This window comes from Pseudorca crassidens, chromosome 15 (genome assembly GCF_039906515.1).
Source record: "Pseudorca crassidens isolate mPseCra1 chromosome 15, mPseCra1.hap1, whole genome shotgun sequence".
In the NCBI taxonomy this organism is placed as follows: Eukaryota; Metazoa; Chordata; class Mammalia; order Artiodactyla; family Delphinidae; genus Pseudorca; species Pseudorca crassidens.
The window spans coordinates 13,503,122-13,516,900 of record NC_090310.1 but is presented as its reverse complement, the minus strand read 5'-3'; the positions used below and the strand labels follow the sequence as shown (position 1 = coordinate 13,516,900).

The following is a 13,779-nucleotide window of genomic DNA, read 5'->3' as shown; positions in this document are numbered from 1 at the left end:
CTGACACGCATGTCTGTGGGTTGGGTTACGCCGAACGAGCCGGATCTTCTTGGCTTCCTGGGAGGGAAGAGACTTGGGGCTGTCAAGGCCCAGGGGACTTCAGCCCATTTCCTTCCAGGCTCATTTCCAGGGCAGAAGGCCTGCCGTCTTTCTGGATTTCGCTTCTCCATGAATCGAAGGGGCAGCTGCTTCCACTACGGGCTCTCCGGTCTCGAGAGAGAGGAGTGGCGGCCGGCAGTGCGAAGAGGCGGGTCAGGACGCTTGGCCAGGTCACCCACGGCCCTTCTCTGCGTCACAGCTTTCCGCACCCACCTGACCCTTCTAATCTGGGGTCAACAGGGGGTTAGCAAGCAGGTGTCCAACGTCAAGTTCTGTCCTGCTTTGGGGGGAGGCGAGCGCAAGGGCAGGCTGGCCGTGTCCCCACCCCGCGAATGAACGCTCTTTGCCTTTTAATAAACCAGAAGCCCTTGCCACGTCCCAGGAAGTGCTTCCTGGCCCAGGCTCTGGAAGAATCGAAAAGCCAAAAAGGCTGAGCTGGGAAGTGCTCACATGTATTTATTTCACAAAGGGGGGAAGGATCACCAGTAAGATGCCACCACATGAGACACTGTGAACCCCAAACTGGGCAGGTGTGGGGTTTGGTTCTGGGCAGGGCTTGGCCGGACAGCATGAGGGAGACAGATGGGAACTGGCAGAAGGGCAGCCTTCCATCTGGGGTGCCAGCCCTGTCACATCCTGCTGGCCAACCCACCCCCACAAGCTTCTCAGCATCCTTGATCTGATCTGGGCTGGCAGTAATGCAACAAGTCCAAGGCTACACCTCTACGTCTGCCCTACCGTGCACTCAGACGCACACGCCCTGACACACGCGCCATGCACGCACGCACAGGCAGCAGCACACTCGCCCCACCAGGCACACACCCTCATACGCATGCACACTCGTCCATATATTAACTCTGATTTATAAGTGCACCCTAACCAGAGGGCAATCAGAAAGAAGTTACTACTCTTCAGAGGGGACTCGACTGCCTTCTTCCCTGTCCGCTGGCCGAGCACAGGGAGACACGAGAGCATCCTCCAGGGTCCTGGCCCCCTATGTTGTGCCGACGTCAGTCCTTAAGCTCCAGATGGGGGCTGATTGCTGTCCCCGCTGCGGTAGCCACTGTGAGTCCGGGCTCCCCGGCGCCTGGGCAGGCAGAGCAGAATGGGCCCGGCTCCAGCCTGGGGGCCCTCACAGCTGAGACCACCGCACATGCTCTCTGCCTCCCTGCTGACGACATACATGGAAGAGCTGGTCCAGGCACATAGGATCCTAGTGCCCGGGTGACCGTGGGAGCATCAGCTCCTTCCAGGTCATCTCGGGGGTGGAGTCCAGAAAAGTCCAAGGCCACCTGCTGGAAAGGTTTGGGGGCTGGCGATCTTGGGCTGTGAACAGGTGTCTGGGCAGAAGCAACCCGGGGGACACTGGGTCTCAGGGCCTCGCTGCCTCCTCAGAGGAGGGAGAGCGAGGCTGTGGCCCAGCACCCCCCCCCCCACTTCGTTGAGGGCTCAGGTGGAATTCAGAAGCTGCTGCTGCTGCTACGAGAGATGAGAAAAAGGAGGGGCCCCCGCCTGTCCCAGTCCTGCAAGTGGATGGGAAGAAGGACAGGAGGAGATGCGATGTGTCACTCCTCAGTACCAGGTCCGTATCCAGGCTGCGGAATACACGGCTCCTGTGCTCCCAGCGAAGGGTCAGGGAGCTCTGCCAGGGCGCACGAGCCTCAGGCAGCTGGACGCCTGATGGAGGGGCAGTGTCTCCATCTGGGCCCCAGGCTGCCCTGGAGAAGCCCCGGGAGGCCCACTGAGCACCTGCCGACTCCTTGCTGTTTCTCTCCCAGCGTGGCTGGTCCAGAGGACGCAGACCCTGTCCCGAGGGCCAGGTTCCGAGGGCCCCAGCTCCTTCCACTACTTGATGAAGTTCTTAATTGTCCACCTCTGTCCCGTGCAGCTGCGGAGGATGAGGTCGATGCCAGCCAGGCCTCGGTTCTCCACCTCCAGGCAGCGCCCTGTGCCCTTGTTCATGACGGCGCCATTCTGGGAGCACGTGGGGGTGAGAGGGAGAAGAGACAGCCAGAGAAGGAGACAGAGAGATGGAGACGGAAAGACAGAGACGGAGACGGGAACAGAGAGACAGGAACAAAGAAACAGAGAGAGACAGAGACAAGGATGGAGAGACAGACAGAGAGATAGAGACAGACAGAGAAAGATATAGAGAATGAGAGACAGACAGAAACAGAGAGAGAGATACGAAGAGACAGGGAGAGACAGAGATACAGAGACAGGGAGAGGGGGAGGGAGGGACAGGGAGAGGGAGAGAGAGAGAGATTTAACCACCATAGTGCCCGGCACATGGCCCCTCTTGGGGAACAATCCCACCAAAATTCTGTGCACAGGAGGGAGGGATCTTTGGGCCTTTGGACTTTCTCTGGAAACCCTAAAGTCAGAAAATAAATAAGCTTCACCGAGTCTGAGTGGCTGAACCAGGTGAAAGCATTGGTAGGGGATGGTGTCAGGATGGGGGACTGCCCTGGATAGTCTCAAGCTGACTTTCTCCATCTCTCTGGCATTTAGAAGATTCCAGAGAAATCACCCCGAACTCCCTCTCGAGATGTATCAGAGCCCAGCCCAGCCTAGCGCTGCTGCAGGGATTCTGAAGGCTGTGTCACGGGGAAAGGCTCCAGTGATTCTGCCTGAACCTGTGCAGCAGTCCATGTGCCTTAAGCCGGGAGACTGTGGGTTGCACTTTGCTGGCTGCCCTTCCCGGGGGCGCTCGCGGCACCCTCCCGTGCTCTGGGCTGCCAGGCCTGTCCGTGGAGCACTTACCTGGATGAAGTTCCAGCGCTTGTACAGGCTGCTCTTGACCTTGTCGCAGTCCAGGAGCTGGGGCAGACGACTCTTGGAGTTGTCCACCAGGCAGCGGGTGTCAGGGAGGAGCGTGGTGGTCCCCAGGGCTCCCAGGTGCAGGAAGCCCTCCTTGGTGTAGCGGGCCAGCTGGGGAGAGAGCAGAGCGGCAGGGCCACGGGAGGTAGAGGTGAGACCACGAGGGACACATGGGTCACCCAGGACTTTGTCCATGCTGCAGTCCCGGCCACCTTCACAGGCCTGTCACACACACACCCAACTCACAGGGGCACCCCGTCCAGGAAGCCCACGGCTTGCTAAGCCTGCATACAGATTCCCTGGACCACTCCCTGATTTCCTTCTAAGCATGTCCTCGGTCAATGTTTCAGGAGTCTGGCCTTCTGTTCAACAACGCAGGGAGCAGGAATAAGTGAAAAAGCGGGACATCCGATTTCTAAAGCTTGGCTCTGTTTCCAGCTGGCTGGGCCACCTTGAACAAGTCAATTAACCTCTCTGAGCGTCCATTTCCTCCTCATTTGTAAACCGGGATTAATTAAATCTACCCTGCTGCAAAAGGGCCCAAAGAGTCAGTTCACCGAAGAAGCAACAGGCATATGAAAAAGCATTCAACCTCCTAGGTATTAAAATAAATCAAAACAATGAGACACCACGTTTTAAAAAAAGAGATTATTTGTGTTTTGTCAAGGTGAGCCTAAGATGGGCTGGAGGGAGGGTAAATTACTACAACCTTTCAAAAAGGAATTGCAAAATATAAGCAGTGTGCTTTTAAAATGTTTCTCTCCTTTGACCCAATAAATCTACTTTAAAAAATCTTGGGAGGGCTTCCCTGGTGGCGCAGTGGTTGGGAGTCCGCCTGCCGATGCAGGGGACGCGGGTTCGTGCCCCGGTCCGGGAAGATCCCACATGCCGCGGAGCGGCTGGGCCCGTGAGCCATGGCCGCTGAGCCTGCGCGTCCGGAGCCTGTGCTCCGCAACGGGAGAGGCCACAACAGTGAGAGGCCCGCGTACCGCAACAACAACAACAACAACAAAATCTTGGGAATTCCCTGGTGGTCCTGTGGTTAGGACTCCACACTTTCACTGCCGAGGGTGCAGGTTCAGTCCCTGGTGGAGGAACCAAGATCCCTTCGTAAGCCATGAGGTGCGGCCAAAGAAAAGAAAAATGAAAAAAAAAAAATCTATCCCAAGAAAATAATTAGAACTGTGAACAAAAGTTTATGTAGAGGGGTGGGGAGGAGGAGGAACTGGATGAGGGCAGCTAAAAGGTACACACTTCCACTTATAAACAAGCACCAGGGATGTAATGTACAGCATGGTAAATACAGTTAACACTGGTGTATGTTATATAGGAAAGTCAAGACAGTCAATCCTAAGAGTTCTCATCACAAGACAAAGAATTTCTTTCTGTTTAATTTTGTATCCGGGAGAGAGGATGGATGTTCACTAAACTTACTGTGATTATCATTTCATGATGTATGGAAGTCACGTCATTATGCTGTGCACTTAAACTTATACAGTGCTGTATGTCAGTTACATCAGTGAAACTGGAAGGAGAAAGTTTATGTACAGGGTATTTATTGCAATGTTACTTCTAATGCTGAAAAGGCAGGAATACCCTAAAGGCACAACCCCATCCTGGTACTTGCTCCAGGCTCCGTGTACTGCAACAAATGCTAGGTAGCATTGGGTAGGTTCCCAAAAAGGCCACATCCTTCTGTGCGCCCTGGGCAATATGACTTTGCTGCAATTTCTATTAGGAAGTGGAGTCTGTTTCCTCATCCTTGAATACTGGCTGGCTTTGTGACTTGCTTTGGCCCACAGAATGTAGCAGAAAGGGGGATGCGACTGTTGCTGGTATACATCTTGCATATTTCCACCCTCCTGGAGCCCTACGGCCACCATGGCAGTAAGGCCAGGATGGCCTCTGCTAAAGGATGATAGCCACGTGGTCCAGACAACCAGCCAGTCGACCACGAGACAAGTGGACGAGGTCATCGTCGATCAGGCGGCCCTCAGCCGAGCTGCTGGCTGATGGGAGATGCGCGAATGAGTCTGACCCAAATCATCTGAACCTGGTCCAGATCACAGAACCATCCAGATGACCCATAGACTTGTAAACAATAATAAATAAATAAATACATATTGTTTCATGCCACTAAGTTTTGGGGTAGTTCTTACGCAGCAATAGCTATCTGATACACAGATGATAGTGCCTGACAATCCTTCTCACAACTAGTTGTGAGTCCGTACTAGTTTGGTGCCTTGGCCTCTCCTGACTGCCCACGTTGTTTAAAGCCCTGTATTCCAACTTCTGAACAGATACGTTCACCTGTCTTTCACGCTCCTTTGGGGCAGGGATCGTGTCCAATTTATTTCATTCTTCCTAGGAGACGATCACAGACCAAGGGCTCCGAACATGTTTGTGAATGAACACATTACAAATGCGATCAACATCATCATTTACAAAATGCAGCCATGGCTATTCCTTTAAACTCCACAAACATGTTTTGAAGAGTCCTCTATGTGCCCAGGCTGGGGACAGGTACTGAGAATACAAGGATGGGGCTGTATTCCCACTGAGATGATTCCAGGGCAGGTTGGCGAGAGGCAAGCACAATCTTCACGTTCATTCTCATGATCCTATGAGGTGTCTAGAGCAGGAGTGATGATCATTATTAATATACAACGGATGCCTAGTCCATTACAAAATAATATTACCAGCCAGCATATATTGGAGGCATACTCTGCCCCATTTCTAAGCATGGTACAGAGAATAAATTATGTAATGTCTACAATAACCTGTGAGGTAGGTGCTATTAACCTTCCCATTTCAAAGAAGAGGAAACAGGCATGAAGACATCTGGTCACCTGGCCGGGTCCTGGCTTTTATCCTTGGGTCCCCAGAGATTCGATGGTTGGAAGCCTTGGCCCAGCAGCTGAGCAGCAGAGGGACCTCCTCTCAGATGATCCTGGGTTCCTGAAAGCCTGGGCATTTCTTGCCAGGAATGGAGCAGAAAAGTACCTCCGCCCTGGGACACAAGTGCCTCATCAGGGGATAAGATGCTCCGCAGGGGCTCTCTCTTCTGGTGAAAGCTGTCAGAAACCCTCTGTTCTGATCCCCAAAGGGAGGCTGCCTGATCCCCTCAGGAACAAGTGACAGGAGTTTATTAAATGCCCTTGAGAGAGAGATGTGGTTAACATGTGTTTTAAACCCAAATTAGTTCCAAATCAGAATAACTGCTAGAGGCAAAATGGTAAAAAAAAAAAAAAATCAGAAGCCCCGCCCCATCCCTCTTTCAACAACGTCTCTCTGAATGTGTTTAAATTCATCAAATGCAAAGCGATGAACGACAGCAAGCTGCCTTTATGTTCAGGGGAAAGATACACACAGCTGCTTATTGAAATTATGAATCAATCTATTACCCAGCAGGCACGTGAGCGGCGCTCAGAACATTAACTAACTGAGCATATCTGTGACCCAGATGTTTAAAGAGTGAAGCTAAGTGCCACTGGGAGTTAGAAGCTCTCCTTTCTGAAGTCTTTTAGGACATGAAAACAATAAGACCCAGACTTCCGGGACCTGCAAAAGGCCACGTATCCAGCCCCAGGTGAGGAGGGCCCTGCGGGATTTCTTTTCTGGGGGAAGGTGGTTTCTCACACCGGGAACCCGTACAAGGAGGCCACATGCATGGGCTCTGCTGGCCTGGCCAAGGGGCCAGGGTCAGGGGAAAGGTGGCGAGTGCTGAGACCTGACATCCACCAGGTCCCCCAGTTTCCCCAGTCCTGGATTAAGAGCCCATCTAGTCCAGTCCCACCACTCCGCACTCCCTAGTACTCCTTCTGTAAGGACCTCCGCTTCCCATCCTCTGCATGTCCAACTTGCTTTCCTGCCTCCAGGGCTTTGCTTCAGCTGTTTCCCTGCCTGGAAATGTTAGTTACTGGGCTCCTTCTAGAACTTTCTGGCTTCAACTCTCCTAGAGCTCAACGCAATTCTCTCCATTCCACAATGTCTCCTTTCATTCTTCCAGCCTCCAGTTACCTCCTCTCCAGTCTTTGGGACAACATGGACCCATATCCTCTGGTGCCTCCCTTCAAGGCATGGAATAGTCCCATCTCCTCTGGACCATCCTGTGTGTCCATGCACCAGGGGATGGACGTTTGGACTGTTTCCACTTTGGGGTTATTATAAATTATGCTGTTATGAACAGTCCTGTATAAGTTTTTATGTGAGCGTCAATTCTCTTGTTTATACAGTTGACCCTTGAACAACACAGGTTTGAACAAGGCAGGTCCACTTACACGTGGATTTTTTTTCAAGAAATATGTACTACATGATTCTCCGTTGGTTCAACCTGCAGATTCAGAAGCACAGATAAGAAGGGCCAATTTCTCATCTATTTCCTCCTAACATCCCAGCTAAGACTCTTCTGGGAACTGAACTGCTGCACTAGGCTTGTAAACTGGTCCCCCTTCCAGCCCTTCACAATTTCCATTTGGCCTTCCCAATCCTGCAAATTCAGATTCTATCATTCCCTGCCTCAACCTTCAATGGCTCCCAATGCCCACGGATTTATGAATAAACTTGTAACCATGATCTTCTACTATAGGTCCCCAACTCACCTTTTGTTTTAACTCTTTGATTCTCAGCTTAGTCTGACAGATGACTTGCAGTTTCCCAAAAAGAGCCAACAGTCTTTCCTGAATAAATTATAGCCCCACCCTACCCCTCCCCCATCTCGCTTCGTTCCACAAAGCCTCCCCACCATGTGATCTATTTCAGCTTACATACTTGTGTGATATTAACATGTGTTTCCCTGTTACAGATTTTTGTCATTGTTGTTTTAGTACCGTAGCATCCTACCCGTTGTTATATAGCACAAGGACCAAGAAAAGTATCTCGCAAAGAACCAAAGCTCCATAAATGTCTTTTGAATTGAATGGGATTATTCCAGATTTGGCTGCTGGGCCCATGAGAAATAAATGTCATTATCCACAACCCGAATGCATTAGGAAAAAACCCTCTGAGCTCAAATACAGTTAATTCTCATTTAGGAGGAAAAGGAATTTTCTATTAGAAGTGATCTAAGAGGCATGTAAAACTATTAACCCACATTTAACAGCCTTGAGGGAAAACTCAAATATGCAGGTTATAGCCAAGTAAACAAAACCCAGCCAGATAATTGTGGAATAACTCTGGAACACAGCAAAATCTATCAGATTGTCAATAAAAACATGGCTTGCAATGGCTTTCGTATTAAGGGTCTTTCTTATCACTTTAAAATCAGGCCTAGTGAGGGTAGAACACCATTGCTAAATGAAAAATGCAGTTTATCCAGCTTCTAGCCAGGAGACAGAGAGATGGGTTCTGTTGATTCAAAACTGCTTTGGGGTAAATTTATTTGTTTGTTTCATGGCTGAGGCCACAAGAGTGGTTTCTGGTAACTACGTGTACATATGTACATTTTAAAAAACAAATAGACTTTCTCCATCACTGTCCAGGGCATGCCAGCACTCAAACTGAATACAGAAAAAAAATATTTCCAACTGTATCTCAGAGTGGATGCATAGTGCTGCCTGGGAGCCGGGGTGGAGCAAAGGAATCTCTCGGGTGGTTGGGGGGCAGGAATGGAAATGTTCTGTCGTTTGATTGAGCAGGGAGTTCCACAGGTGTGTACCCCCGCCAGAACTCCTCAAATTGTACACTTTAAACAGACGGTTTATTGTACCGACCTTATACTTCAATAAAGTTGATTTAAAAATCTATCTGGGAGCCTGGAAGGCACGCTATGGAACAAGATACAGTTCCTGCAGAGAGAGCCAGCTCCTGGGGGGTGGGATGGTCCCCAGGACCTCTCTCCTCAATCTTCTCCCAACCACCATTATGACCCACCATGCTGGATTCAAGCACGGTGTTTCCAGAAAATGCACTTGCTACTTGGAATGAATGGGGAGACATATTTGTGCTACAAAACCTTAGGTTGATTTTCCTGCAGACGGGGGTCCAGGAGTGGATGGATTGGGGCAGTGTCCCTGGAGGTACGGGAATGGCAGGGTCTGGACCACACAGCTTTGTGGCGAGAGCTGGGGGCCTCTGGGAGAGGAGTCCTGAGGGTGGGGAAGCACCAGGATGAGGGTCGGAAGAGGCAAGTGGGACAGGGGATGGGTGAGCAGTGTAGCCCTTTCCTACTTCCCAAGGACCAGGAGCAAATTCCTAAGCATGCCTGCCAACCTCACCCTCAATGCTAAATGGGCCAGAGGAGCAAAGACTGCTTTTCAACGAGACACGCTGTTTTTCAGTAAGCAGATGCATGTCGTTCTTGTCTCTATCTGTGAAATAGGAAGGTAGGATTATATCCCGGTACGGTATGGAAATGCTGATAAACATTTTTTCCCCTTTTCAGCTGATCTTAGTTACATCTGTCTCACCTTCTCATTCTGCCAACTCAAACAGCAGCCTGGCTTTGTGCTGGGTCATCAAAGGAGATAGCATATGATGTGGTTAAGGACTCAGACTCTGGAGCCTGTTTAAGAAATCCAAGCTCTGCCACTAACTAATTTTATGACCCTGGGCCTGTTACTCTGTCTTCTGGAAGTCTGTTTCCTCATCTTCAGAATGGGGCTAATTTTAGGATTTATCTCACGGGGTAGTTATGGAACCAAACAAATTAGTGAGAAGAGGATGCAGTGTATAGTAAACCCCGTGTGTTTGTTACCCTTATTTCCCCAGACCTCACACACCAGTGGAGAACTGGGGCCTTGTTCCTGCTTCACTACAGATTCCTCTTCCTCCCTCTTGGCTCCCGTGTGGGCTCCCGGGGCCAGCATCTCCCAGCCCTAGTTCCTTCCCGACACTCAGCCACTCCAGGCTTCCCACTGTCTCCAGAACCATTTGCCCAGGGGAGGCTGCCCCAACGGCTTCAGCGATACTGCTGGGCAGCCCAGGACCCTCAGGCAGCTACCCAGCCCATCAAGCTCCCTTGGGCTGGGTGTGTGCGTTTATTGGGTTGGACGCCTGACCCCCCATCCCCTACTGCTCTGCTCCTGTCCTTCCCCTCCCCTCCCCCACTTCCCTTTCCCGGTTTGGTCCAGATCCTACATGCCCTTGCCTGGAATGGGCCAGATTCCTGAAAGGGTTGGGCCTTGAATTGGACTCTTGACAGCATCCCCAAAGCCACTGTGTGATCCACGGATGCCTGCCCTGGGGCGTTAGCACCCATGGCCTCTCTCTTGGACTCTGCCCCTCCTGCAGTGCCTCTGCAGTGGGGGAAGAAGAGCTCAGCCTGTTTTCTGCTCCTGGCATGTTCCCTGATGAATCCAGGCAAGCCATCGGCTAGAAGCCAGCCTAGATCAGCCTGGACCACCCGAAAATTCAGAGCCTCAACAGAGGAGTTAGACGTGGGCCTGGTTATGACATCCACACGTGAGAGCGGGTGTGAAGATGCTCTGATGTGGAACCAGCCCCAGAGACTTAGGACGAGGTTTCCATCATCACTGAACCCCCATCATACTCCGGGCCTCATTCTGGGGGTGTTCATTCGTTCATTGCCAGGATGTTATTTAACCCATGACAATGACCCTACAAAAGTCAGGGCACGCCCCCCTTTTTTTTTTCCCAACGCAGACACTATATTTTTTCCGTCGATTCTAGAAGCCCAAACTCCCACTGGCATGGTGGTTCCTTTCGTGCTGCCCATCTCCACCCTCCCAGCTGAGCCCACCAGTGCATCCTGGTGCTTGTCCCAGCCTGAAGCCACCCTGGGCTCACCCCAGGGCTACCACACAGGCTTGGCCAAAGCATCTGGCCCCTTCCCCCTGCCCCAGGAGTTAATAGGCCATTTGTGTGTCCTTCATTCAACATTAAACATTTGTACGTTGCCCACCATGTGCCACGGCCTCTTCATGTTCCACGGAGAGAACGCGTCCCCGGAACTCCCCGGAAGAATGCCCTTCCCTGGAATCTGGGGGCCTCAACATTGTAAGCTATGCTAGGTGAGCTGGAAATTGTAGGTCTTGGAGGGTAAACCTGGGTTGGTGGATCAGTTGATTTCCATGTCTCTGTTGAGGCAAATTCATAAATTCCTCTTAGGAAAAAAAAAAAAAAGCCTACGTTTCTGCTCCAATATCCCATAATTCGATGCAGGGGAAATTATAATTTTACTCAAATTCAGATGACAGACATCTACTTTCTGAGCATTAATTCTCACTGTTCTCTAGATCTTCCACTAATATTTTAGAAACGTAGCTAGTTTTTTTGTTTAGTCTTTTATTGCCCTTATTCTGCTTTTAAACATGCTTGCAAGTGCCAGTCCCTCGTAGCCACTTCATCTGTCTTCTCACCTTCCCTCAAAGCCGAGCTTCTGGAAAGTTCTCTGCATCATGTCTCCACCTCCTCACCTCCCTTTCTCCCCTGCACCCAATCCAGTCTGGCTTCCTCTTACTCATGGTTTTCTTGTTACTGCATTGAACATGCAGTGCAGTCTGGCTACTGGCCCTCTGGGCAGCCGTGTTTGGCTCTGCTCTTCCTTGGTTGGTGTGACACCCACCTTTCTGGTGTCCAGTGCTCTGGCCCCATCACCCACTAAATGTGGAGCCACACTAGGGTCTGTCCTAGGACCCCTGGCCTGCTGTCCCCTGGGATGCATCTGGAGCCCCATCGGCCTCTGCCCTCAGCACTGAGTTGGAATGTTCAGCTGCCTGGGGAGGACACCACGTTGGGATTCCCAAAGCCTCACCCCCAAACTCACATGGCCCACAACAGAACTCAGTGGTCCACCGTGTGGGTGGAATTCCAGCAAAGTGTCTCATACTTGGCACTCTGGACAACCCTAGCTCCTGAGCCAGGCAGATGGTACAATGAGGACAGTCTAGAAACTTCAGCCACCCACACTTCGGTCTTCCTTTGGCCGCATCTGATGGAAACCCAGACTCCAGAGGCCCCGTCATCCCGTACCAATGGCCTAAACTCCACTAGCCCTAAACTCTTTAGCGAGAAATAAAATATTGCCTCTGCCCTATCAGTAAACAAAGGAGGTCCAGTCCTCAGCGATTGCAGCCACCTGGACGGTGAGCCCTGAGGGAACTCAGGAAGGAAACAGAGAATACCTGCCGTCTAGCAGTCATCAAACTGCAGCCACCCCAGACGGTGCAGCCTCAGAATGAGAAAACACAGGATACTGGCCCCAGATAGCAGAGGTGCCTATCAAAGGAATGGTGTCAGTGAGCCCAGACTCTTGCATCTTCCCATACATAGAAAAGTGCTAAATTCCGTAACTTGAGAAGTCTAGTTTTCTTTTATTTACAGTAACCTTTTCTTCTGACTACCTGGGGTTGTCGTAAGAACTCCTACGTATCCTGGGTTCCCCCCTTCCTCTTTGGAACAGTTTTCTCAGCGTTTATCTGAGAGGCTGTCTCTCGGGTTCGAAGTTCTAAGTCCGCCGAATAAAACCTAACTCTCAACTTCTAGGTTGTGCATTTTGTTTTCAGTCGACATTAGGATCCACCCTTAATTCTGATCGGCCCTGTTCTCAGATCCTCTTCATTTCAAACAAGCAATGTCTTTGGAAACAATCACTCAACAGATACCACTGCTCCAAAGAGAAATCAAAACTCTGGACTGAACGGTCAGGGGACAAGACTGTTCAAACATTTTGTATTTATTTGCTCTGCTGCATCTCATGGTGCTAAGACCACAAAGACCTCTTTACTAGGTGGTTTCACCTTCCCCCTTGTCCTTCAGAAGCAGCAATGTTGTTTCCTTATTAATTCGGTGATACGAAAACCACCTAAGAGAGCAACATATTTCTTTGAAAAAAAAAAAAAAAGAAGGCTGAAAGCAAGCCTCAGAAATGATAATGGTTGTTTGAGGGTGGTAGGATTATAGACGATTTAAATCTGTCTTTTTCAAATTCACCATAACGCTGTCGCACCTTTAGGGAAAAAGAAGAAGATTGGCAGTGACTCGCTTTGAATTTAGTAGCTCTGGGCAAGGTAGGAAGGCTCAGCTGCTAATGTGGCCACCACCCTAGTGTCCCATCTGATTTCATTATTCCAAGCCTAACAGCAACACAAAACCTGCCTGCATCACTTATCGTGTCTGGAGGAAGATTAACTCAGCTTCTAAGGAGATGGGAATTTCCTGGCGGTCCAGTGGTTAGGACTCCGTGCTCTCACTGCCGAGGGCCTGGGTTCCATCCCTGGCTGGGGAACTAGGACCCCACAAGCCCCACAAGCCCCTCGGAGTGGCCCAAACAAACAAACAAACAACACCCAATAACTTCCAAGGAGATGTAAAATTTTAACTAAGAATCTTCACTGGAAAACAACTTATGATCGTAACTCCGATTTTCTGGGAAGACTAGCTCATCAACCCATTCTGGCGAGAGAGAAAAAGTACAGGAATTCCTCCTTAACCTGGAGTCCCCCTTAAGCAAAATCAAATACATGTGTCTGTAGTTCTGTATGCCATTTAGGACATCAAGCATCCCTGTTCCCTGTATGTGGTCTGTGAGACCTACTTTTCAGGGATAATTAGAAAGTGGGAACCAAGGACTGGAAATAGAAAAGCAAAGCAAAGCAGATGGCAGAGAAAGAGGCTTGGGTCTCCCGCTAAGTCTCGGGAAAGTCTCAGGGAGCAGAAAGCAAGTAACCCTGCTCTCCTTCGAGGTCTGCGAAGAGGGTGGGCGTGAGGGATGCCCACACGGGCTAGATGATAGCACAGCCCGGGAGGCAGGAGCTAACAGCTCTGAAATAATAAAACCAGAAACGTTTTGAATGTTTGGAGAGAAGATGAGTCAGAGGAACAGAAAAAGAGAATCTGCCGCGAAGCATAACGGATTTCTAAGTGTCGCACCGGAATGCGGGGCAGGGTTTTTCAAAATAT

General features: G+C 50.5%; 1 protein-coding gene across 1 annotated transcript in view; it reads right to left on the bottom strand.

Annotated features, from left to right (window-relative positions):
- Positions 1-535: 535 nt before the first annotated feature.
- Positions 536-13,779, bottom strand: part of GALNT17 (polypeptide N-acetylgalactosaminyltransferase 17) — a 448,716-nt gene continuing 435,472 nt past the window's right edge. Inside the window, exons 10-11 of the mRNA XM_067705964.1 lie at positions 2,863-3,030; positions 536-2,073 (exon numbers count right to left, since the gene is read on the bottom strand). Coding sequence (XP_067562065.1) covers positions 1,945-2,073; positions 2,863-3,030 — 297 coding nt within the window. The 3' untranslated portion in view covers positions 536-1,944. The remainder of the gene's footprint in view (positions 2,074-2,862; positions 3,031-13,779) is intronic.